Source organism: Ochotona curzoniae, unplaced genomic scaffold (genome assembly GCF_017591425.1).
Source record: "Ochotona curzoniae isolate NIBS_2020 unplaced genomic scaffold, NIBS_Ocur_1.0 contig_2210, whole genome shotgun sequence".
Taxonomy (NCBI): domain Eukaryota; kingdom Metazoa; phylum Chordata; class Mammalia; order Lagomorpha; family Ochotonidae; genus Ochotona; species Ochotona curzoniae.
Window position 1 is genome coordinate 1051832 of NW_024465369.1, and position 27538 is coordinate 1079369.

Genomic DNA, 27538 nt, shown 5'->3' on the forward strand with positions numbered 1-27538 from the left:
AGATAGGAAAACTGTGCAAGAAAATCTAAGGAAGGAAAGTTTAATATTGGCCTTTGACCTTCTCAAACACTACACCAAAAGCTCAAACAGCAGATGTAAAAACAAACAAGTCAGATGACATAACAACTGAAAACATTCTGTAGAAGCCACACAATCACCAACAACATGAGCAGGCATTATACATGTTGAAAGAAAATTCCTGCCAATCATATACCCAATAAAAGATTAACATCTGTGATGGTTTGGACATGGTTTCTTCCCACAGGCTCATGGGTAAGAAGCTTGGTTCCCAGGGTGGCCCCAACTAGGGAGATGGTGGACCCTACTGGAAGATGAGGCCTACTGGAAGCTTTTCAGGTCACTATCATCCTGGAGGAGGGATTAGTGCTGGTCTCACAAAATAGACTCGTTTTTGAGCAAGGAAGCTGTTATCAAGCCAGGCCACTCACATACTTGCCCCTCTGCACTAAGTTCTTCATCTTTCTCCTTGAGACACTTCATTCCCCAGAACAGAGGCCCATGAGACTTCTTAGTTCAGGAGTTATAAAGCAGACCAAGAAAACATCCAAAATACACATATATCAATAGCACAACTACAAAACCATGATTAAACAAGGGACAAAGGACTTGTATAAATACTTCTCCAAGGACGAGAGGAGGAGCTTGCAGAGGTGCTCACTATCACTGACGGGGAAAAGTAAGCCAGAGCTACAATGCGGGATCACACATGCTAGCACATCTACAGTCAAAAAATAATACAAAAACATCACATGTTGTGAGAGTGCGAAGAGCAAACTGAACTCCCCGGGTTGCCCTGTACATTAGCACAGTCATTCTTAACACTAGGATGAAATTTCCCTTTAAAAACAATGTCACAACTACCATGTAACTCATGAATGTCTCTTTTGAAACCACAACCACAGACACCATAATCAACATTTCAGTGAGTTACTTCCAGCTTCTATATTCATGGTAGTGTTACCTGCCATTGTCAAGCTATAGAAACAGCATGAGTAAAGAAGTTGTGATGACGTCAATGACGTAGCATAGCACATTAAGTCTGTGCTCACAGTGTCAAAATCTATGGGGCATCAGATCGAGTTCCTGCATTACTTCTAATCCAGCACCCTGCCAATAGCCTGGGTAAGCAAAGGAAGATAGTTCAAATGCTTGGGCTCCTGCACCCACATGCCAGGCCTGGAAGAAGCTCCTGGCACCTTGTTTCAGATCTGCCCAGCCTGGACATTGTGACCATTTGGGGAGTGGAGCTGTGCCTTAAAGAGCTCTCTTCTTCTCCCCATGTGACTCAGCCTTTCAAATAAAAACCAAATCTTTTCAAAAAGAAACTGTGATAGATCTATAAACACACATAATGTTTTTTTCGCAGCCTTAAAAAGGTAGATCTTGTCATTTGTAACAGCATGAATGAACCTGTAAGACATTGTGATAAAATAAACTAGAAGCAGAATAAAAAATGCCATGATCTCACGTATAGATGATATCTAAAACAGGTTCAATACAAAGACAGCAGAACAATGATTCCCACTGGAATGGAAAAAAGGGTAAAATATGGAGAATCAAAGGTATAAATTTCCAGTCACATGAGTATGGGATGAAACATTTCATTCCATATTTGCACCCTATGAATGCTGAAGTTAATATGTTCTACTGTAAGATAACAAGTTTGAAAAGCCTATGTATCAGTATACTGCTAGTGTACTTCTGTCAATCTTTGTTTTATTTCTTTGTTATAATAAAATTTAATAATAACTTTCCTAGATGGCAGATTTCAAGAGTTCTCACCATGAACGAAACAATGATAAAAATAGAATAGGCATGGTTTGTTAATTTACTGGACAGTAGTAACCATTTCACTACTTACTCATGTATCGAAAATATATTATATACTTTAAAGACATATGACTAAAGCAACCACCTCAGTGCTTAATTGCACACATGTACCAAAAATGAAGGGTCTTTGCACATCAGGAGAGAATAAAGAACATGGTGAGCAAAACCAGGAATAAGCACAAAGAGCTTTCTTCCTCATGAGTTTTCTGAGTTATGTTCAACAGCTGAAACAATCCTAACACTGTAATACAGGTCTACAGGAGCATAGAGGAAAACAAAGATGTGTCGTGAATGGTGGAGGGGCAGGAACACAAAGGAGATAAGGTAACGCTTGCCTCACTTCAACCGGGAAAATGGTGACCCTAGCAGAGCGATAACTCAGAAAAGCCACACAAACACCTTATTTGAGAACACTATCAACAAATCAAAGCAACACTCTAACAACAAAAAAGTTTCCTCCACCCACAGGTGAAGGAGGAAAAAAATGACAGAAATAGAAACACAGCAGGAGATAAAACGGCACACTTATTCCACAGCACCAGTTCATTCTCCTCGGTGCAAGTGCTCTATAGAGACCAATATGCAAATTTAAAACCCCAGATTCATGTAACAGATTAAAAAGCATGACACAACATGTGGCAAAAAAAAAACTATCACTTTAAACACAAAACAGGTAGAGCGAAAGTGAAAATGAAATAGATGAATTAAGAACACATTTAACAGATGGAGATAATATGGCAAATAACAACAGATAAAGTGAATTTCAGTGCAAAGAAAATTGTCAGAGACAGAGAAATACCTCCTTTGAGTGAACTACCACTTATTCAAAATGCTTGAGAGTACAAGTGTTTTAATTATTTTATAGTATTCACCTACGCACAGTGCAGTATTTTAGGGAAGGGATCTATGTTTAAGCATTTATATTTCAAATACATAATACAATGTAGTCAAAGAAAAATTGCCAAACATTTTATACAGCTGCATGTTGACTGTGATGTGTCACCTGAGGGCAAGCTTGAAGTTTTCTACTACTATTAAGTTTTCTGAGTTATGTTATATTAAGTTGGTGCTCAATATGTTTCAGATTTTAGACATTTCAGACCTGGAATTCACAGACCTAGAACCCTTAATTCAAAATTTTTACATAAGTGCACAGTATCTTCTGTGTCCTAGCCTGTTCCAATGATTAGTAATTGAAATTTCATGAAATCCAGCAATATATTCAAACGCAGTAAATAAAGATGAGAAAATAGTTATTTGAAATCTCTGGTATTATTGTTATAAAAAGTAGTCTTTAATATTCCAAATTATGTTAGCAGAGTTTCATAAAACAATATATTTCAGCAGAAAATGTTGCATGCTGAGAACCTTTTATTTACTGACTGTTGACAGCTGAGTGATAGTAAGGAATACATTGCTAACAGGTTTACACTGCTACCCCCTATCTTTGAATTATGTAAATCTTTCTACACAATTGCACATGCATTCCTGTACAAGGGTGCTTCCAGGTTATTGAAAAGCTAAACCATAAAGTTTACTTACAAGCAAAATATTTGTGACTTCTACATATTTTTTTACAATAATACATACATTCTATATTTCTGAAGACCTTTTATTTGCACAGATTTTGATTTTTTTTTTTTTTTTTGGTAAATGAACTTAACTTTGAAATTCCATTGTCATTAACTTGGTGGTGTCTTCTAATACATACATGCGTGCGCATATGCACATCTATTATGTTTTTATTACTATGCACTCATGTAAAAATGTGATCATTTTTACATCTTACAAAAACAGTAATGAAAGTTAAAGGGGGAACTAGCTCTTTTTGACTGAAAACATTTTAGATGCAGTAATGCAGTACCGGAAGTGGTCATCATTTAGGGATGTACAGTTCAGTGTACTCACCAAGCAACCAAACCCTACGTCAGAAAAGGCAAGCTTGCAATGCTAATGGAAGTGTTTTCTTAATATACGATAATTGATAAAAATAATTTCCTGCCTCTAATACATGTCATATTTCATGCACAGTTTGAGCATCCCTGACCCAGGAACCTGAACTCTGAAACACTCCGAAGTCCCAAATTTTTTCAGCATCACATTGGTATTCTAGATTTTTGGATCAAACACTCTCAATAAACTAAGCTATAAAAATATTCCAAAGTCAAACAAACCCTGAAACTCAAATATTCCCTACTCTCAATTACTTCAGGTAATACAAACTCAATCTGTATATGTCAGGCGCAATACTTTCCTTTTTAAGATTTATTTATTTATTCATTTATTTTTTATTGGAAAAGCAGATCACAATGGCCAGAACTGAGCTGATCCAAAGCCAGGTGTTTCTACCAGGTCTCCCACGTGGGTGCACAGTCCAAAGGCTTTAGGCCATTCTCAACTGCTTTCCCAGATTACAAGCGGGAAGCCGGACGGGAAGCGGAGCAGCCAGGAAATGAATGGATGCCCATATGGGATACCAGTATTTGCAAGGCAATGATTTAGCCATTGAGCCATTGCTTTGGGCCTGTCAAGGGCAATATTGGTCATCAGGAACCCAACAAGTTTTTCTCTTTATTCTTTGATTTCTTGCTTCCCCTTACAATGTTTGCACCTTAATCTTTGTAATCTTACATCTAAGCAAACACAATTATCATGCCATAGAAATCAATTAATTTTTTAAATTCTGATTGCCAACTTCTCTCCTGCATTCCCAGTGATTCTAATATTGTTTCATACTATAATTCTGACCATTTTTTATTCTTGTCATTTTCATACGCATTGCTGCTAATAATTTCAAGAAAGATTTTCAAGAATGCATGCAGAGACCTGCATTTACTGAATCAGGTAACAAAGAGGAGGCTGCATTAGATATAAAGACATCATTGCAGAAACTAGGACAGACAGACTAAATAACCAACTACATATATATGGAAGGGAAATCTACTCCATTCAATTTAGTACTAGTTAACAGCCTATTTTGCATAGCCGCTCAGAACTTTTTAATGGAAGTACACCCTGGTTGAATCACAAGGGTACTTCAAAACTTCCACAGAAAATGCCACTGAAAGCTTATTTTGATACAACCACCTTTTTTTTTTTAATAGTTGCAAAATAGGGCAAGGTCTTCACAAGCCTCATAGAAAATGCACATTAAACTTCAAAACTTTTTTTTTACCAAAATACATTTGTCTTTTAATTTCACTTTAAGTTAACCCTTTTTGGGTACCCTTTCACAGGCAGGCATATGAACTAAAGGATTTCTCAAGTTTATTTGAACCCTTACTTTTCACACTAACCCACACCATATCATACCAATACACAGACACACTTTATGATCTAACAGCTAATTTCAAAAGTGGATTGGGCAGTGAAAAGGTGTGCACACTGCCCAATCCACTTTCCTATGGATTCTACACTTTAAAATTGCTCATCAGAAGAACAGGAATCATCAGTTAAGTAGGAAATCATGACACACTGGGGTGAAGAACTCAAAAATTAGGTTCCCCAGGGTGGATCCTGCAGCAGTTCCACACCTGCTCCATTACCACTATTGCAAATGTTTGGAGAGTAAACCAGCAGATGGAAGATAGCTCGCTCTCTCTCTCTCTCTCTCTCTCTCTCTCTCTCTCGCTCTCTCTCACTCTCCCTCCTTCCTTCTTCCTCCCTCTCTCCCAGACCTCTTTTTCTCTCTCTCTCTCTCTTCCCTGCTCCTTCCCCTGTCATTCCCTTCACTGTCTGTCATGCTCCCCTTTTCTATGAGTCTGCCTTTCAAATAAATCCTTCCAAAAATGTTAGATCCAGTGTTGGTGCTGGTGCTGGTGCTTGTGTTGTGGCACTGCAAGTTAAGCTTCTCCCTGCAGCACCTTTCCAACAATTGTGCTAGCTTAAGTTCCAGCAGCTCCACTCTGATTCCATTCCTTATTCACTTGGGAAAGCAGTAGACAATGGCCCAAGTGCTTGGGTCCCTGCATCCATGTGGAAGAAATGAAAGAAGCTCCATATTCCTGACTTTGGCCTAGCCCAGCCCTGGCCACTGCAGCCATTTGGGAGTGAGCAAGTGGATGGAAAACCTCTCTAATGTTCCATATGCAGGTGCGTGTGTGTGTGTGTGTGTGTGTGTGTGTGTGTGTGTGTGTTTAACTCTGCCTTTCACAAAGTAAAACGAATAATTTTAAAAAGTGACAAAAATGTTAGGTCCTTTTAAAAAGTGATGATATGAAAATAGCATGATAGGAAGTTTCAGAAACTATGGCTTTGGAAAATATGGTTTTCAGATGACACATACTTCCAAATATCTGTAAACAGCCCTGGGTCGAGAAGACCACAGAACAGATGACACGGACAGCCTTACAACACCATTTCCTTCTCAAGAGAACATTTTGCAGAGAAAGCGTAACCACTAGCATAAACTCATCACCAAGTTCCTGGTCGTTACATTCTCCCTGTAAATCACTTTCAACCATTGGCCACATGAATATGCGTGAAAGCTTAGGCAAATACTCATGGGATATTTTCCTAATTTCCCATTTTAGATTGGAAAACAACTATGTTAGAAATCACTTACTAAATATTCTTCCCACAATTTATTTGAATATTGTGAAAGTGATTTTCAAACTTATGATGATGAATAGAATAAAAAAAGAAAGCATTTTTTGAAGAATTTGCCAAAGCAAATCGAGGTACAGAAGGAAGACTTCTCAATAAATAATGCTGTAAGAACTAAATAGTGTCCAATAAAAAACTCAGGTTAGGTTATTGAAAGTATCAAAGAAACCAGGGTTCCCACTGTACCAATGAAAAGAAGCATGATACCGTCAAGATTTAAAAACCTAAAACCCCACTAAGGCAATTAAAATCTGGTAAGAAGATAAATACTCTTAAACCCAGGGACTAATTAACCCTGACCTTAACCTCTCCCAGAGAAAGGAGAGAGCAACCCAGATCTGCTCTGCTTCTGGGTTGGCCAACGAGTGTGCAAGAGAAAGGCGCCAGTGATAAAAGCTACAAGACAGCAAATAAGCTTCATGTACACGTGTCACGGTTGAGTGTGCTTATGTGCTTGTTTGAAATCTCTAGGAGATTCTGGTGTTCAGAGAGTCTGTTTCACCGACCAACTTCTTCCTACCATGGTCCTCCACTGAATTTTCATCTGAAATTAAGTAGTCTTTGAGAGTTTAGAGAGAATGAAGCACACGGAATGGGAGTCCACTGAATTACTTAAGAATTCCTTCAAGCACTTTGTAGGGAGTGGTAGCAATGTAAGAAGGATGAAAAACAGTTAAACATGAGTTGCTTTAAGATATAACTGCATAGCATCTTCTCATGATAGGGACAGATTGAGGAGAACTGAAACACATAATGCCTTCACTGAACACACGGCTGCTGCCCTCGAATGCTATGGGCAGTATGGCAAAGGGTAGCATTTAAGGCACAGAAATGCTAAGCTTCAGACCAAGGAGCAAAGAGCAGTGAGATCTCCACTACATGGTAGGTTAATCATTTCTAAACACTGGGAGTTGGGATAAAGGAAAGGAAATTTCCATTAGCCTTTATGATACCTACCCTGAAAGTCCTGTGAAAATCCTGATTCTAAGAATCACTAAATATTGAACAAGCACATTTCTGTGCTAACACTGGACACAAATGCCAAGGTTTGAAAGATAGCAGGAGGCTGCTCATAAGGACAATGAAAAGTGAGCAGATGCAGGTATCCTGGAGAAGGAAACTGGAAAGTGAAGTTCTGCTGAAGCAGCAGGAGTGAATCTACCATCTTTCCTCACAATGGTATCATCTGGCTGAGACCCAAAGACACTCAAATCTCAGAGCTGCACAGCAGGCGTGGGCAGAAAAAGCTACAGAAATAGATTTCGTTCCTCTTCAAAAAGAGGACAAGGGGTCCTATAGGATCAGAGAGAGGACATGCACACAAAATACTTTGGCTTGTATAATCCCCACACCCTATCCTCAGTCCCAGACAAGCCTAATTTGATAGCACTAACAAAAGGATGACACCATCTTTCCTCCCAGAGAGGATGCAATCCCAAGAATGAGAAGCAAAGTCCCACTCCTTTTTCCTCTTCTTTTTTTTTCTAATTATTGATTTATCTGAGAGTTGAGGTTTGGAGGGAGAGAGAATAAAGAGAACTAGAGAGGGAAAGACAGAAAAAGCAACAGAGAATACATTCTTTGTCTTCGCACAGAGGAATAAGCCTATGCTGGAGACACTGACACCCCACATCAGAGTGCTGGATCAAGTTCCAGCTACTCTGTTCCTGATCCAGCTCCCTGTTAACCCACTTGGGAGGCAGCCATAGCAAAGCCTGCAAAGGAAACTGCTTGGCTACTGCAAAGAACATGGGAGACACTTAATGAAATCCCTGGTTTTATTCTGGTACAGTTCTAGCTCATCTGGCCATTTGGGGAGTAAGCCAGTAGATGGGAGATTCTCTCTCTCTCTCTCTCTCTCTCTCTCTCTCTCTCTCTCTCTCTCTCTCCCTCACTCTTTCAAATAAACAGATGGGGGGGCTATGGGCTCCTTAAATAACCCCACCAACTGCACAGGGTCAAGTCACATTTGAGACTGATCGACTTGTTACCCTAACCCCAATTCCCATTCCAACCCCATGCTGCACACTCAGAAGAACTGGAGCCAGGAGCCTAGAATTGAACCCAGGAATTCTGAGCTGGGACATTCCAACCACTAAGCCAAATATCCACTCACCCTCTCCCGATCTTCTGAGAGTTCAGTTCCAGACTTGGATGCAACTACAGGAAATGAGCATATGAGAACAAAAACTACAGCTCCAGCTTCCAGGATGGTAAATCAGGAATATGGCTTCCTAGGAGCTTTTAAAAAACCTCACTAACTCTTTCTGTGTATGTGAAATCACCAAGCAGGTCTCCCAAGAGGTTTAAAAAGCATCAGAGAAATCATGGCCACGAAGAAGGTCAACGGACAATCCCATCAAGTGGTACATTAACTCCTATGTCTACTTCAAAGCCACGCATGCATGAATTGGATAGTAGGCAGCAACCACAGGCTATGAGGACTGTGTTGCAAGGAAAACCGGAGTCAGCATTACAGATTGTCCTCCAGACAGTGCACACATGGAACAAATCCAAATTGTATTGTGGACTCACATCAGAAGCATGCCCACAAAGGAATGGTCAGAACTAGAGGGCTAAATCTAACCTGGCCAACTGCCAGTTGAAACAAACAAATGAGAAAACTAAGTAATATTCTCCTTTGGATAAAACAAAGCAAAACCATCTTGTAACAATATTCAAAATGTCTAGGACATAGCCCAAAAGAGGAAGAATTGGGGAAAATCTCAACGGACAAGAAAATAAGGGAATCAGCCTATCACATATCAAACCCTAGATGACAGATGTTACATTACTTAATTATTTATTGTTAAAAGATTTATGTATTTCAACACACAATTACAGAGAGGAGGAGGAAGAAGGAGGAGAAGAGGACAGGGAAGGAAGAAAATAGAGGGAAGGCAGGGACAAAGGGAGGGAGAGAAGGGGAAGAAGAGAGGGAAAGACAGAGGGAGATAGAATCTTCCATTCCCTGGTTCACCCTGCAAATGGCAATGATCAGGGCTGTACAAAGACCAAACCAAGGAACTTCGTCCAGGTCTGCCTTGTGTGCAAAGGGTGCAATCGCCTTGGCTATTCCTTGTAACTCATGGGGGAACAGGGATCATATTCCTGGCTCCTGGCTTTGACCTGGCCAGCTCAGGCTGCTAAGAGTATCTGGGGAGTACACAAGAGAAACAAACAGCAACCTTTCCCTCCTTCAAATACAAATGTGGCTTTTAAAAAGTTATGTGTAGATAAGACTTCTCTCTAACCCCCATGGGTGTGCCTTATTCCCAAACTGATGTATGCTATTACTCTATATGGGGACACTTTTTAAAATTTTATGTCCCGTATTTATACATGCAGATTGCATTCAGTTTAGCTGTTGTTCATTATTTCACTGTTGGGAGATTCTAGTTTATTGATTTTTTTTTCTCCTAAGGGGCCTGGAGATTATTTAAACCCTTTCATTATTAGAAACATTGCTGCAGGATGAGCCACTTGGCATACTTATGTGAGAGTATCTCTAGGAAAGAAACACACAAGTGGAATTGCCAGGTCACAGATAATATAAAACATAAAACATATTTCTTAAGCATTTCTGTATCAGAGAGAGAGAGAGAGGAAGGAAGTGAGCAAATGTAGGAGAAAGAAAAGAGAGAGGAGGGAGGGAAGGAGAAAGGGGGAGGAGAACAGCAGAGAGAAGGGGGGGAGAGAGAAAGAAATGCTGGTAACAATAACACAGAACAGTATTTCCAAACAAAGGACAAAGATGTTTATTGTTCATGACACTATTTTATCAACTTGCTTTTCAGATCTTATCAGAAGCTTACATTTTCACTATGTTGATATTTCCTGTTTTAAGCAATGGTTTTTACTTCCAGTGTTTTCAGGCATAAAATTTCTCATTATGTCATGTACATTTTGTCTTCTGTTCTGCAAAACCTTTTCTTATTTCACTATTAGAATGAATTTCCCCTACATGAATTTCTAAAGTTCTTAAAATTCTTCTCCTAGAATTTTTTCTGATCATCTAAAATTTCCTTTTGTCTGTCGTGTGTGGCTGTAATGTCATTGGAATAAATGATCTTTGCAGCCTTTATAAATGATCCATCCTTCTTTCTCTAAAATGTGATTTTCCTTTCATCACATATTACTTTATATCTGTACATCTATTTCCAGGCTCTCTATTCTGCTCTTCAGTGTATTTGTTCTCCAACAGCCCACTAATCTAAATGCTTTTGCTCTGAAACAAATCTTTGCATCTGATACAACACAATGTCCCTTTATTAACTTATATAATCTTGTATGATCTGAAGCCTGCATTTTCATATTTATATTTATAGTAACTTTTAAAATGTTCTGAGAACGCAGTTTGGGTTCTCAGAACATTTAAAATTCTATTGAATACACAAATCATTTTGGGGTAAGTTAGCAAATTTAAGCCTTCCTTTCAAAATATGTCATCTCTCTCAACTAATGTAGGACTGTGTTTAGGCCCTGTTATATTTTTTATCAGTATTTCCCACATTTCTTTTCAGATATACTCCTATGTCTCTTTCATTATTTTAAATCATACCTTTTTAAAGCCATAGTAAGCATTCATATATATGTAGAAAGAGTGAAAAATAATGAAAACCCTGAACAACAATGGTGACTAGTTATGCCCTGCAATAGGAAAGAAAGAAATATAAATAAATATACACATATTTATTTTATATGTTTATATATAAATATATAAACATGTGTGTGTGTGTGTCCTGGCATAGTAGCCAAGTAGCTAAAGTCATCACCTTGCATGCCAGGATCCCAAATGGACACCAGTTCATGTTCCAGCTGCTCCATTTCCTTTCCAGCTCCCTGCTTATAACCTGGGAAAGCAATTGTGGATGTCCCAGGGCCTTGAGACCCTGCACCTGTGTGGGAGACCCCAATGAGACTCCTGGCTCTTGGCTTTGGATCACCTCTCAGTTCAGCCGTTGAGGCCACTTGGGGGGTGGGCCATCAGAAGCAGAATCTTTCTCTCTGTCTCTCCTTCTCTGTGTGGGCTTGCCTTTCCAATAAAAATGGAAAATCCTAAAAAAAAGCAATACGTCCAAAGTAACATATGTAGCTATAGGGTTGGAGGGACATGCAATTTTGAATTCAGACCTTCCTCAACTCTAAGCTTAGGTTGTTTCTAATTCCACATGCATGTTCAGTTTTGCACTGACAACAGTTCTTGCTACTCAAAATTTGGGGTTATCCTGGACTAGATCCTCAACACAAAAAAGAACTTTAGGAAAAATTTGTGACATTCTAATCATGTTTATCTCATGCTAATATCCCACTGCTTGCATTCCTTAGCTTTAACAATTATACTCACACAATTTCAAATATTATAGGAAACTAGGAGAAGGTAGATAAATGTTCAATTTTTTGTAAATTTAAACTGTTCTAAAATAAAAAGTAGATTCAAAACTTAAAATAAAAATCACAGAGGGGCATTTAACCTACCCATTAAAATGTCTGATTCCACATCATACTACCTGCCCCTAGTATGCGGCTATTTCCTCCAGGTTCCTGGAGACTTTCCTAATGCCAGCTCTCACAGGCAACACTAATTCAGAATTGCCCCGGTATAGTACCTGCCCCATACAAGAAACCTGGGATGGATTTCCTGCTTTGTCAAGACCAAGCAGCCCAACCACTGTGAGGATTTGGGGAGTGAATCAATAGATGATAGCTCTCTCCAAGAAATACTTGACAATGTTAGAAGAATGCTCTCAAAAAAATGACTTACATAGGCTTTTGAAATCTGAAAGTAAAAAAGAAAATGTTCCATGAAAATGAATTTTTACAAAAGGTATGCTCTGCTTTGAAAGTTGATTATTTTTACTGATTAATTTTTAAAATTATCAAGTTTGAGTTTAATTTATGAAAAGACTTCTGGAATAATTTATATTCTTCCATTTTTTTTTCTTCTAGCTAAGCATATAAAACTATAGTCTTAAAAAATCTAAGGTGATCTGGCTGTGATGGACCAATTTTGTAACAGTTGATTTAAAAAAACTTGTAACAGCAATAATTACATTTTGAGGATAAATAGAACTGCATGATTTTGGAAGCTTTCGGTTACTTAAAGAATAAGAACTACAAAAGTAATTTTCCTAAGTCACTTGCGCAGAGCTGTCTTCCTGGTTATCTATGTTTTCTGCTCTTCCCAACTCGGAACCATTATTTCAGTAATGTTTTCAAAGGAGATTTTATTTTGATAAAATATAGAACAATTACTGATCTAACATCATTTTAAATGAATTCACACTGTCAGTAAGAATCAAAGTTCATTTTTGCAAAGCTGGTTCATCTCATGAGCTTAAATAAAAAGTTAGTATATTTTAAATCTTCAGATGGAATGAGTACCCCCAAGCTAACTGAATCATAATATCTCCAACTTCTAAGGATGGAGAAACAGACTCCTGGAAAAATCCAGTCACTTCCTCACAATTGGGAACATAGTTGCAGCACAAGAGCTAGCCCTAAACAAAGACCAAAACATTGGAGTGGTGTTGTGCATCACGCCCAGGAGCACTGAGAAGTCTGAGCGACACCTTTACTTTGTCCATCTCTATCCATTTCATTGCTGACACATGCTTTTGAACAATCATTTTATACTGTTTGAACATTCAAGATTCTCTCTGCAATAAAATCACCACCAAAACAATGCATTCCTCTCCCATTAATATTTCAGCACAATCAAGGCCTACAGAAACTTCTAAATTCCACTCAACAGTCCGCGACACACCAAAGCTTTTTGCCTTTTCTTTAGAGAAGTGTGAGGCCAGAGTATTTTATGCATTTTATCAGTTTCTTTCTGGAGTGTATGGACTGTCAATTAACTCACAACAGTAAATACAGGAAGCCTTTAGGAATTTGAGAATCTTTCATTTCTGTTGTTTTTTTTTTTAAAGTACACACACACATACACACACACACACCTTGCACTGAAATATCACATAAATGCCATTGTTTGGTTATAACTGAGAAAAAAAGGCAGACAGGTACTGGAGGAACATAATCTTTCTCAAAAGCAGCAAGCAGTTAATCCACACATGTGCAATCCACTAGTCCCCAGTCATCCTAGATGGTATAATGACACAGAGATAATTTGACAAAAGAAAGTGTATAAAACAAAGTTGCTATGGACCAAAACAACCATATTGATTTTTAGCACAATTCACACAAAGAAACAACAATTTTCTAAATGGTGTGAGCTAAAAGTGACAGATACACTGCAAATGTGGAGTGAAGGAAAGAATGGACAACTACATCAGTAAGCATCTTAATGTTCTTTTAAGTCATTTATTTTATCAAGCTGAAGAGCTGAGATGGCTGAATTATGCTGAAGTGCCCTTATCTAACATCTGAGACCCTCATTTAGAGACACTAAGAACTCAGTCGGAAGTCCAGGTATCCAAGAGATCATGACAAAATAAACCCTTATAAGCTGGTACACTTTCAACAGGATTTGACTCCCATGGTCAAACAGCAAACTCTTATGTGATTGGCTAACGGGTTTATTTTAACAGTTGAAAGGTTAAGAGTCACCACTTTACCTAATTGGCATCTGGGAGATGAATCTATGTTGAAGGTTTTTAGGGCATTTGGGGCATACCGTTGGAAAGCAGTTCTCACAAAGGGGCTGGTTATGTAGAAAAGAAAACCCTCCTGGTATTATTTCTGCCCCCTAATTCCTTCACTGTGGATCACCACTTTACCAACCCTTGGACCTCCCAATTTGATGAACCAATGCTATTGCCCAGTCTTGGACTGTGAACCTTCAAGCTCTTAAGTTCAGACAAACCTACCTTTCCATGTGATTCCTCTCAAACACTTTAAAGATGAAATTTTGCCCCTCAACCCTTTGAATATCTGCCCATTTCTTTAAAAAAAAAAAACCCTTCAATTGTTATTTTACACTTTTCAACTAACCTCTCTCTATAAACAACAGACTTCTCTAAACTGCTGTATAAAATACAACATTTAAAAAAATACCATTCAGTATTCTGCAAGAAGATAGTTCTTCTTAAATATCCTTAATCACACTAACTGACTTTGAAGTCACAGATTCCTGTGTAGAAGCTTGAGGATGAAAACCATCCAGGACTTACCATGGCCCCCTCACTTGTCCTTTGGGCAACTTCCCGCTGCAGTCTGGCCACCGCCAACTTCTCCCTGGAAAAACAAAATGCATGCTTAGTTATCCATTCCCAGGGTAGAGGCTGTGAAACATTCCTTTATGGTCTCCAGAGGAATCCTGTCCTGGTTCACTTCCTCCACCATATCTTCTATAAAAATTTTAAGTGATTACTGCATTGTTTTCATGCAATGTCATGGAAGATTTTCATTTTTTGTTTTGAAATTTCTCATGTCAAAAGTTGAATGCTGAATAAGAGTTTCAATTAAATTCATTAACATGTCATTTATAAATGAATGTTCCATGGATAAAATAGGTTAGCTGTTTTTTTCTATATCTACTCATTTATATAAAATTTTATTTATTTGATTTGTTGTTCCATGCCAACGATCTTGAGAAACTGCTGGGTTTTTTTTTTTTCTTACTTGCTATTTGTTAAATTGTTTATATAATGGAGTGTTAAACTTATGACTGTGAAACCAACCAAAAGTATGACAATGCAAAAATTACTTTAAAAAAAGAAAGAAGGAAGGAAGAGAGAGAATGAAGAATGCAGGAAGGGCATGGAAGGGAGTATCACAATGCTCCTAGATCTGTATTGTGGAATGTGTGTAATTTGTTCAGCTGATATAAGTAATTTCTTTTTTTAAAAAAAGCAAACAGTACATATTTCTATTAAAATAGTAATTAAAAAGTCATGTGTAGGGTTGCTATTAACATTCACCCAAAATATGCCTATGGTACAAAGTGCATACATGAGAAAACAGACTCACAGAAGCTAAGTGGCAAACCAAGTCCCATGATGAGAATGGGAGTTCTTAGATGAAAGTTACGCTCTTTTACTTCAAACCCTAAATGAAAATTCATTTTTTTTCAAAAACGAAGAAATACAAAAGTATGGACTCAAACATAGATTTTCTTCCCTAGTATTCTTTAACAATGAGGTATATTTTTGTAGACTTGACATTGTTAATTCTGAATTCATTTACAATATAGCAAACAGTGGCTCAGGTGACAGCAGCCCTCCGCAGTTGTGGTGACCCGCTTGTAGAGAGTACCTGAGCCAGGTCGGACCCAATACCCGGGACTTGACCCATGGGCACCATTGCCACACGGTGACCAAGTCCTGGCTGCTGGCCGCCCGGCAGCAAGCTCTAGGATTTTTGGGGTATGTGTTTGCTGCCTAGGGACATCCATGGATAAGGCCAGTGTGAGTGTAGGTGAGGGATGAATTCTGGCTGATTCTTAGCGATGGGGGTCTTGGAACTTGCTTGCAAGCATGGAGACTGAGATCTGAGGGTTTAGAGGGGAGATTCCATAAGTTATATTTGGGCCAGACTAATTCACCAACCCACATGGGAATCCTGAGATGGGCTGTTAACATAGAGCATCACTGACTGCCACATACCAGTCCTCATGAAAGTTATGGCTGAGGACCTGTTTGGCAGGGTTAGGTACCAGTACCTGACCAAATGGTGGAACAGGGGTTGTGTCACACTTGGTAGGGTCAGGACACTAACCAGCATGCGAGAAAACCAGATCTGGGAGTAGATTCTGTGGGGGAAGTACGGGCCCAACCCTGCAAAAATACAAGTCCCATTGGTTAGCTCGTGAGTTGGGGTGGTGATGGGTTGAGCTAGCTGTGCCCATGGAACCTGCTATCACTTACAGGTAAAAGAACAGACAACAGTCTGGGCAGGTGAAGGCAGCAGCACCCAAATGTGCATCCTAAAATAGGATGTGAGGTGGGCCGAGCTGCAACTGGAAGGGGGCAGGCCAGACAGGGCCAAGCCAACCTTAACTCACAAGGAAGAACAGAAATCAAGATGGAGCACAGGTCATGCCAACTTAGGCTCTTACACTGACTGGTCTGCATGAGAAAGAGATACTAGGACACAACAATGAAGAAAAAAGCCAAAACAGCTAAGGGGCTATGCCAAACTGGGTCAGAGCAACCACTGGTATGCATGCAATCTATGGCTGGGAACAGGCCTGACTGAGGAACTAAGAAGACACCCTAACTGGGTTGGGGTTCCTATTGGTGAGTGCGGGAGCTGGAGTGGGGGCTGCGTTCTGGTCTGGACATGGCTACAGTCTCCCTTGGCACAAGCGTGGCCTGGGACTGAATGCACCAGGCCAGGCTAGTCTCCAGGACCATCTGGTGCTCTGGAGGACCAGGGTATAGATGTAGGTTGGACTAGGCTAGGTCTCTGCCCCTGTGGAGCCATGGGTGAGCTGTGTCTGGGTATGGATGAGCCTTGGCTGGGCTGAAACATACAATGGAAGAACCTGAATGGGTTGAAGACCAGTCAGGGAAGGCTACTATTTCTGCTAGAACTAAGTAGGGTTGGCTCAAGGACCCACTGGTATGTGCAAGATCTGGCATTTGGAGGTTCTGATGGAGAAGCCTGGACAACTTCTCTGACAGGACACAGTCCCTGCAGGTGAGTGCAAGAACCACGATAGGGAGCAGCCCAGATCAGGCCAGGTAGAGGTACCCACCAGCATACATTTGGCATAGGTTGGGAGACAGAACAGGCTGAACCAGTTCACATCACCCACTGGTGAATCCCAGCACCAGAACAAAGTGTGGGTCAGGCCAGGTATAGTTGCAACACATACCAGTGCACATTACATCTGGTATTAGATGCCTGATGGGCTGTGCTAGGCTGTAACCCTCACCAATGTCAGCTGGAATTGGGGGTGGGCCTGGCTGGGCCAGGCTGCAATACCCACTGGCAAATGCCAAGGTGAGGTGGGCTGTACCAGACTGGACCGCAGCACTCAACCACCACACATGAGAATCAGAGAGGGAGGGGGCAAAGCTGGTAGCAGGAATGTGGAGGGCTCCCCTGATGGACAGCTACTCCCACTGGAGAGCTGGGATAGGGGCAGACCAGACTAGGCAGGGCTACAACACCTGTGTGCCTCATGTGAGCTGGTTCAGGGAAAAGCCTGGCTGGGCTGATTGTTCCTACTGGTGCAAGCATAAATTAGAGTGGGTGAGCGTTGGTTGGGCTTTGCTGCAGCATCAGCTGGCAAAGGCTGGCACTGGGGGCTAATCCTGTCAAGTTAAATGGCAGAACCACCTGGAGAGTACATAATCCGGGAGTGGGAGTGACCATTTGGGTTAGCATTCCCACTGGAGGGCATGAAAACCAGGATTGGGACAGGGATGGCTAAGACAGAACAGCACTCGCCAGTATGTGTATGGACTGGATAATAGGGCACGTTGGGTTGCACTAGGTTTCAATGCCCATTGACATGTACAAGAGCTAAATGGGATGTGGAACAGACTGAACAAGTCTGCTGTACATACTGGCATGCATGGTAACCTCGGTAGGGAGCAGGCCTGGTGGGACTTGTTGTGGTTCACTCCAACTAGGCTGCAGCTCCCACTGATTTGTGGGAGGGCTGAGGGTGTGAGGGGCAGAATCAGGCTGGACTACAACACCCACTGGTTCAAGTAGAAGACAGGGCTGGAAACAGAACTGACCCAGCAATTGCAACCACCAGCAGAAGCATAAGCTGATTGGGACGAGAGACTGTGCTTGACCCTGTACTGGCAAACACACGCCAGAATCAGGTCTGCGATCACCTCAGACAAAATTTTTCTGGGGATCCCTTCAACTGAACTGTTGATCTTAGAACCCCAACCATGAAGCAACTATGTCAGCCAGTGGATTGTGAAGAGATTTCATTGTGTTTGGAGCAGGGCAGCAATCATAACTGCTGAACTATCAAAAGTGCATATGCAGGACCCTTGGAGCTTGCCCCACATCGGGGACCTGGGGTGGGTGGGAGTCTGGGTGGGGCTTTTCCCTTTATCTCTTCCTTAGCCCCAGATACAGAAAAAATAATAATAGTTTTAGTGTGGAAACGATGGTCTTACCCACTTTCCTGTAGCCCATAACCTTTTGTGCCCTAATCAACTATGTAAAGATGACCAAAACAAAACAATTAAAAATACATAGGAAACATTTTTCAAAACTGAATGCTTTTGTAAACTGATAGAGAATTGCACTTCAGACAATCTTCAACTAACTTTTGAACACCCGATAGAAGGTGAAATAAGGATACGCAAACTCCCCCATTATACCCACAATTTCCACACGTATTTCCCCTGGAAACCTTCTACAACTATCTAGATGTGAAGGCATTTGAGTTTCCCATCCCTGTTAAGTCTTTCTGCTGCACAGGGTCCATAATGTTAAGGCAGAGGATGCAACTCCAGTGTGGGTGAGCTAGAGCATTTCTTCTCCTTTAACTGTTTTGGTCTTGGAAACATGCTTTGAGTGCCTGGAAACTAAGCTGCCTACTAGCAGCAATAGTTTTGGGTAAATATGCAAGAACACAGGATTTGAGAAGGAAAGCTATTATGAGGAGATGCTTGGCATGGTCAAGTTGTACAGCCTAAGGCGGGACCTGGGCATGCACCTGTGAAAAGATATAACAAAGTAGACAGGAAGGAGCAAGAGGGAGAGGCAAATCACACACCTGTTTGCTGGGCCAAGCAGGGCACTGTCCAGAGTAAAAAGGCAAAGACTTTTAGGAGGTGAATATAACTGATTTTCTATTTCATGAAAATTAAACATACACATTTTATTTCTTTTTCTAGACACTCTAACATATGTACATTGCAAAATACTGAAACTCAAAGAAAGCAGAAAATCATATCCTAACCTCTTCAATCAAGCAATTCCACTATCAAGCATAATCCAATTGCAAGTGCCAGTATATCCTTAGCAAAACAAACGAACCAACCACATACTACAGCACTATACAAAAGTCATGTAAAGTGAATTAAGAAGTTCATTTTAATTTCACAAAACCATAAACCATGACAGTTCTTCTTCTTCTTTTTTTACATATACTTATATGCTTTCTGTGATTTTTTTCCAAGACTCCTTGTGTTACGAGGTTCAAAGAAACACGATTTGTAATACCCTTAAGGTTTAACATACATGCTCAATAACAGAACAAGTAAGTAACCTTTGAAGTATTCCAATATGATTATGCTAAAGAACTTACAACGAATAATCCATACCAATGTAGAAAAAAGTACAGAATTTCAAAATCATGCTGTTGATTTAAAAGCAAGTGAAAAAGCTTATAAACCTTTTTATTCCCCATATATATAGTTCGATACTCATGCAGGCAAAGCTCCTATATAGTTTGATAGCAAAAAGAGAAAAATAAATATCAAAAATGAAAGTTAAAGCCATACACACAGGCGATAAAATTTCTTAATTCAAAAAAATCCTTAATTCAATGAAGTTACAAAGATAAAAACCAATGTCCGGAGTCATTTGCACTTTCAAAAAGATTTACTTACTTGAAAGACAAAAGGAATTACAGATAGCGGGACAGGGAGAAAGAGACAGAAATAACACACACAAGAACCTCCATCCATTAGTTTATTCACCAAATGGCCAGAACAGCAAGAATTAGCCAAGCCGGGAATTCAATCCAGGTTGCGCATGTAAGAAAAACAGGGACCCAGATATCTGTAACATCTTTTACTGCTTTTCCAGACACATGAGCAGAACGCTAGATCAGAAGCAGAGCAGCTTGGGTCAAATCAGCAATCTGGTATGGTACGCTAGCATATCTAGAATGCCTGCACTAAACAATACGAAAACAAAATTTAAAACCCCAGCTATTTACAATGGTGTCAATGAACAAAATATCCAAGCAACAAACTTAAGAATTGTGGGACTACTATGTTGGAGTCCAGCACAGCAGTTCAGTGGCTAAATTCTCCTCTTGCACATTCCAGCATCCCATTTCAATCCAACTCCCTGCTTGTGGGCTGAGAAACATGATGGTCCAAAGCCATGGGACCCTGCACCCACATGGGAGACTGCAAAGAAGCTCCTGGATTCTGGCTTCAGATTAATTGAGCACCAGCCATTTGCGCCCACCCAGTGAGTGAACCAGGAGATGGAAGATCTTTTTGTCTCTTCTGTCTGTAAATTGGCATTTCCAATAAAAACAAATGAATCTTTAAGAAAAGAGAGTCTATTATGTTGAAAATTAAATACCATTGAGAGAAGCTAAAAGAGACTTATTAGATATAGCATACTCACAGATTAGGAAAATATTACTATGTCAATATTTGTACCAAATGAGTGCATAAATTCTTTGCAACTAGGACTTATAATTTCAAAAAAAATAAAAATGAAGGCTTAGAGGAAACAAGTAATGCCTTATAAAACACGAGCACCATATATTCACCTTTTCTGTAGGTAAAAATCACCAAAACAAAAGATATATAGGAACCCACTAAACAACCCATTCTGATTACAGCTTAAAAAGACAAAGAATGGTAGAAATTACCTAAAAAATTAAACTAAAATAAAGCATTTGTTTTTGTATTTCATTTTTTAAGTTTGATAAAAACCAAAGATTAGAATATGAAAATCTAAGTGGGTGGCAAGAGCAATAACTATTAAATATGCAAAAAAGCAAAATTATTCTGAAAATGCAATCCTAAAACTTCAGACTTGGCAATGAATCTTCAACTTGTAGTTTTACAGTTTGATGCAAATATGGACAGAAAGGGGAGTATGTAACGATAGGTGGTGTAGGAATGCTAACTCCTCATCCTGCAAAATAGGGTGACAAAAAATGTCTGAAAGCAATTTAGAAATAAAATGACAAGAACAAGGGTGACAACCTGACATGACAGGGCCATAAGAAGCAAAGAGTGGATGAGCCAGGGCAATTCAATTCAAAGGTAAGGAGAAGAGACAAGTATGATCTTCGCATTTCATTTCCAAACTATGTACTGGAGTTTCTTTGGTTAAAAAGGCTGAAAATATGTATTTTCAAAAGAAATGCTCTGCATTATAAGTAACAGAAAGAAATACAGAAGATGGATTAATTGCAACCTGAAAATCCATCACCATATAACTCAATGTCACGATTCTGAAGAGAATCTATGGAAAGAACTATGGTAAATTAAGTGAGAATAATAAGCATTTAACATATTTGGATGCATGTTTAAAACACATACACTGGGGACACAGAAAAAATCATGAAAGCATAAACACAAAGAATGGTTAAAATGTGAAAATGTTTATGTCACTACCAACTGAGCAAAACAAACAAACCAGAAAACATTACCAGACTATCAGAAGCTACTATGATGCTAACAATCAGTACCTTAGTCACCTCAGGTGCCACACTGTGTTCTCCATACACTAAAATGGAGAAGCACTTAATACCCTATGGTGTGTTACCTAGATTGTCTCCCATCTTATATAACTGTTTATTCATTGTATCCTTTCCTAAGGTGACCCTAATTATGATGGCTCAACTGGCTAATCCACTGCCTGCAAGCACCAGCAGCAGCCCAAATGGGTGCTGATTCATGCCTCAGTTGCCCAATCCACTTCTGATCCTGGTCTCTACATATGGACTGGAAAAGCACTAGAGGACGTCCCAAAGCCTTGGAACCCAGCCCCTCAATGGGAAACCTGGAAGAGACTCTTGGTTCCTGGCTTTGAACTCCCCCAGCTTCAACCATTGTGGCCATTTGGGGAGTTAACCAGCAAATGGAAGAGCTTTCTCTCCGTCTCTCCTCTCTGTAAATTTGCTTTTCCAATAAAAATAAATAAATCTTAAATAAAAGATTTACACATTTTAAATAAAAACTTTTTGAGATTTTAAATAAATCTTAAATACAAGATTTATTCGTTTTTATTGGAAAGGCAGATATACAGAGAAAAGGAGATGTAGAGAGAAAGATCTTCAGCCCCCTGGTTGACTTCCCAAGTGACCGCAGCAAGCCAGAGCTAAGCTGATACAAATCCAGGAGCCAGAAGCTTCTTCCTGGATGGGAAGTAGAGCAGCTGGAACACATACCAGTGCCCACAGGGGATCCCAGCACTTCCAAGGCAAGAATTTAGCCATTGAGCCATTGTGCCAGGCCCAAAAATAAATAAATCTTAAAAAGAAGGAGTGACAACCAAAACTGATGATTGACTTATTTTTTGCAGGTGGTCAGTGTCATATAATCTTGCAATGATAGCTAAGTAACTGAGGGCAGAACTCACCTCTGCATAGTTCATTCCTGTAATGCCTACTAATGTCCTCTTGGCAGGGGACAATATATCTAAGACCTACCCAAGGAGGAACTGATTATATACACTAATTCCAAATTCCAAGTTGCCTAATGAAATAGAACTGATATATATTACTATTTCATTTTACTATTTCATAGTATGTAACACACACCCATGATCACACACAATGATTTACACAGAGCATCTCTGGTTCCAAGCAGCCACAAAATTTTTACATACATATGAAAATTTTACAAAGCACAGTTTCCATTGGCTACCATGTAGATATCTGAGTAACGTCAATAAAAACATTCCTATGAAAGAGCCCTGCATGAGGAGACTGCAAAATAGTTATCAAATATTTGGATAATAGGACCTCAAAGAGTTTTTTGTTTAAATGGTTCTATTGATATTTATCACATATAAATTAAAACTGATAACTTCTAAAAACACATTAATTCATTAAAAATAACAACCACATTAACAGATGCAAAACATTTCTTTAAGAAACAATTTTATATTCCAAAACAAAAAAATACATTTCACAAAACGAGTGACACCGCTTTAGCTTTGGTGACTATCTTTAACATCTGGCTTAATGGCAAGTAATCATGTTGCCTTTGGTTCCAATCTATTGTAACAATACCTGATATACCTTTTAGAAACTTTCATTTATGGAAACATATGAATGAAGAAGATAAATACCATATACAACTGTAACAAAGATAATTTTGACCTAGAAGATCCATTCAAAGGGACTTCAGAATGGCCAGGATCGCACATTAAAAACTGGAAGACAGATACAGAATTAGGAATGAAGAAATGATTAGACAGTTGCCTTGAAACATTATTCCTGATTGTTCAGTATGCAAATATTTAAAACATATTTTAATGGCATAAGGACATTATGCCATTCATAAGGACAGCTTACCACAAAAACATTTTTACAGAGCAAGAGTTTACCTGACTGTGATCATGTTACTAAATAATGAGACCTAATGCAGCAGGAAGATTAAGAATATCACCATTCTCTGCTTAAAAGAGATGGCCCTTGTGAGACCTAGTATAACTTGTCACACTGCACAGGTGGTTTATCCAGTCAAACAGAACACATGGAAACTAGAAACACTAATTTGTACCTGAACAAAGAACAGAGACATGGTTGTGTGGAAGTGGATGAGGCCCACGTGAACAAGTCCAGAGTAATCTGAGTCACAGGAAATGATTCCCAATCTGACCCCTGCTCCTGAGTCTCCTTCCATTCCCAGGAAGGAAAACTGTCCCAACTCAGAACATCTAGGAAGTAGAAGAGCAGAGTCTGCAGGAACATCAAATACAATTGCCTGTTTGGGATTCTGGTCTACAGTCATTTGAAACAATTCATGTGGGACACACAGCAAACATCACAGAGCAAGAACCAGTCCTCTCTGGGTGAGCAGGCAAAGCAGTGGCAGCTCAACTCTATCACAGGCCTGCTTACTGCGGCCACTTGTGCCACAAACTGGAGGGTAGATGAGCCCTACCGGCTTCTCCCTCTGTCTCTCATGCTTTAAATATGCAAATTTGAAAAAAAATAATTTCTATGCTACAAATGTTATTCCATGTGTGTGCTCGATGTGAGAAAATAGACTTTTTCAAAGAGAAGAATGGTGCTTTATCTTGGTATGAAAAAACAGCAGTCCTTCACTAAAACTAATGAAGTGATAGAGTTGTTGAAAGCATCAAAGTAACTATAATAAATTCTAGAGATTTTCAGATGTTAATATTTCTGAGATCAAATTATCAGCTTTATCAAAATATTAAAATTAGATGAATTAGATGGCTCTCTCTCTTTTTTTTTAAAGTAATCTCTTTTGCTCTTGTTTAGCAGTCCCTGGGAAACCATATCTTCAAACCCTTATGGTCCCAATATATGTGTGAAATCAACTGGGAGTCGCATCTTTTTCATGCAAATTCAAGGATCTTACAAACAGCTTTGTCTAAAAAAAATAAAGGAATACTTGACTTGCAAGCTACCCAAGGCAAATTAAATACATTCACATACACCCTTGCCCCTATTTCAAGGCCTTAGCTCATCTGCTGTAACAGACAACTTGCTTCTGCAAAGCATCCCTATTTTGTTCTGCGTTTGTGACAAAGCCAGTAGCTCATTATGAAGAGACTATTGACTTTATGATTATACAACAAATGCCTGTGGATATTTTAGCAAGAACTGTGCATCTTTAATTACAGAACAGGGATAAAAGAAAAATATAAAGAACTCGTATTCAAAAAGGAAAAAAAAGAAATCAAAACATTTACTTTTCTCAGTTAAATACAAACATACTTTTTCTTTCCTAGAAAGGTGAAATAGAAATACTATTATTTAGTACTACATCCAGCTAGAGAATTAGTCTCATGTCCAGTCATACAGCCTCAGACTCCACCAACTAAAATAACAAATGACTATTTTTATGTGAACCATGAGTCGTCAGAGCACCACTGACACATGTGCAAATTAGGCTCATACACACAGTGCCCCCAACAAAACCTCCGTGGTGTCGGCAAATGCCAGACCCAGGAAAGACCTGTAAGATTTCCCAGTTTAGAAAAAAAAAAATGTTTCCCAAAAACACAAAGCCCCTTGCAAAAGAGGACAATTTAGTTGTGATGTGTGGATATGTCAGACATAAGAGTGCTGCAGAGCCATCTGTTGCATGAGCATGGAAGGCAGACCTGCCTGGAGAGAATCAATGTTCTCTTGCCCTCTGAACGAGCTTGGGACCCCAACCAATATGACTGGCAAAGAATGGAGCCACATGCACCCCACTCTCCATTAAGCAGATGGTGGAGGATGCCCTAAAGGAAGATGAACAAGGCACATGAGGAAGTGTGAAATGTTGGTTCTATTCATTGTAAAATCATGGTAAATCTCATTACTGCAGACTACATCACACATGCAGAGCTCAAGGTACAACTGTGCTTCCCTTTAGCAAGGTGTCAGTATGCAAGATGCTGTGTACTCTTTTTCAAGTACCAGATAATTTGCATGATAAATAACTAACCGTAAAGCATAACAAACCTAGAATGTTCACATCTGTTTCAATTTTTTTCCTCTTGTATATTTTAGAAATGCAAAATCAATTTCCTTTACTGTAGGGTAACGATACCAATGCATTAAAGAAAATCTTACAAAAGTTCTTCAAAAATGTTGAGGAAAATGGAATTAAATGTAAAAAAAAAGGAGGGGGTAAGTTTATATTGGTGCAAAAAAGTTTTGAAATTAACATTTTCCATAAACTTCTTTAGGTCCTCCTGTAATAATGCCTCCCCAAAATAAGTCTGTGTTATTTTTTGTTTTTCAGGTTAAATTCCTGTACTAATAAAGTGTCCAAATATGAGTCTCTTATGCATTATGGAATACATACATGTAGTTTTAAATTTTTATATGTCTGAGTTCTTTTAATTTTAAATTTATTTTATAAGTGAGCATACTTCATGTATTCTGAAACCTAGATTTTGAGTGAGGTGATATTTATCACTCTAACCTGCCTCCTGTGTTCCCATCCTCTCTCTTTTCTTTCCTTTTTTAAAACTTTTTTCAATTTTATAGTGACAGACTTTCAGTTCCCTTAACAATCACATCACAGGTAAAGAATTTAACAAACAGCAAGTAGAAAAACAAAATTCAAAACAAAAACAAAACAAACACTATTCCTCAGGATTACAGACAAGGCTAAAAACAGTAATCTTATCTCAAAATGTTAATTTTGCCTGTATAAAATCCATTTTTTACTCAGTGTCTTAGGTTTCACAGATTACCCTTTTTCCCCCATAATATTCTAACTGCTACTGTACAATACAATGTCATTGAAAATTCTAATCCATTCAGTAAACATTTAATGTGAGTTTATTGTAGGTCTGGTACAAATTCTTGATCTTGAAAATAAAGACCAGTAACACAGCTATTCGGAGTTCTGGGACTACAGATAGCAGGTCCACAATGTATCAGTGCAACAGTTGTGCAGCATCTTCAAAACTGGAATTTAAAGCAATGTGAGTGGCCAACATTGTGGTGAGCTGGCTAAAGCCAGAAACCTGGGATTCCATCCCAGTCTTCCAAACGAGGGTCAGGGACCCAAATGATGGAACTGTCACTCACTACCTCCAAAGACTGTGCATTAGCAGGAGGCTGAATATTAAGTAGAGGAACAGGGATTTCTAGTACTTTGATACGGGGATTCAAACATCCCAATTCGTGACTTCACTAACTGATCTAAATGCCCAATCCAGAACTTCACTTTTAATCTCTATTTTCCATACTAAATTGGTGGAAAACATTTTTGTGCTACATGGACACTCCTTTGGTAACACGTTTTCCATTAAACTTCTGAAGATGCTACTTAGAACTTCTCATCAACACACCAAATTCCAAGTGCTAACATTTGCTGGCAGAGTAAAACAGGAATAACTGTCAAGTTCTCAATATAAAATCATGCTGAGATCTACGTTGCTGTTTCAATTAATTTCCCTACACCACCCCCATTTTTTCCCCTATGAAGGTATGACCATGTGGCTAAGAGGAAATTAAATGAATACTCTCAGTTACGCCTCAAGGCACAGAATCATATGCCAGAATCTTACAGAAAAAGGCTCAATTAATCATCAGCTTTCTCCATTTCAATAGATCCCAAGAATAAGAGCCCAGTGGCAACTTGGTACATGTCTGGGAAGAGCAGGTTTGCTCCCCTGAGGAGGCCTAGGACCATTCTACCCACACACAGAGACATCCTGGGGAGTCACCCACTGCAGAGACCATGACAATACCAAGTGCCAGGTGTGCCTGTCATTTGGGCAGATGGAAAGACCGGTGGCA

General features: G+C 39.2%; 1 protein-coding gene across 2 annotated transcripts in view; it reads right to left on the reverse strand.

Annotated features, from left to right (window-relative positions):
- The window catches only part of NCKAP5 (NCK associated protein 5), a 743731-nt gene that overhangs the window by 411183 nt on the left and 305010 nt on the right, over positions 1-27538 (reverse strand). For both annotated transcript variants that reach the window (XM_040971482.1, XM_040971481.1), the window contains exon 3: positions 14589-14652. In XM_040971482.1, the coding sequence (XP_040827416.1) occupies positions 14589-14652 (64 nt within the window). The remainder of the gene's footprint in view (positions 1-14588; positions 14653-27538) is intronic.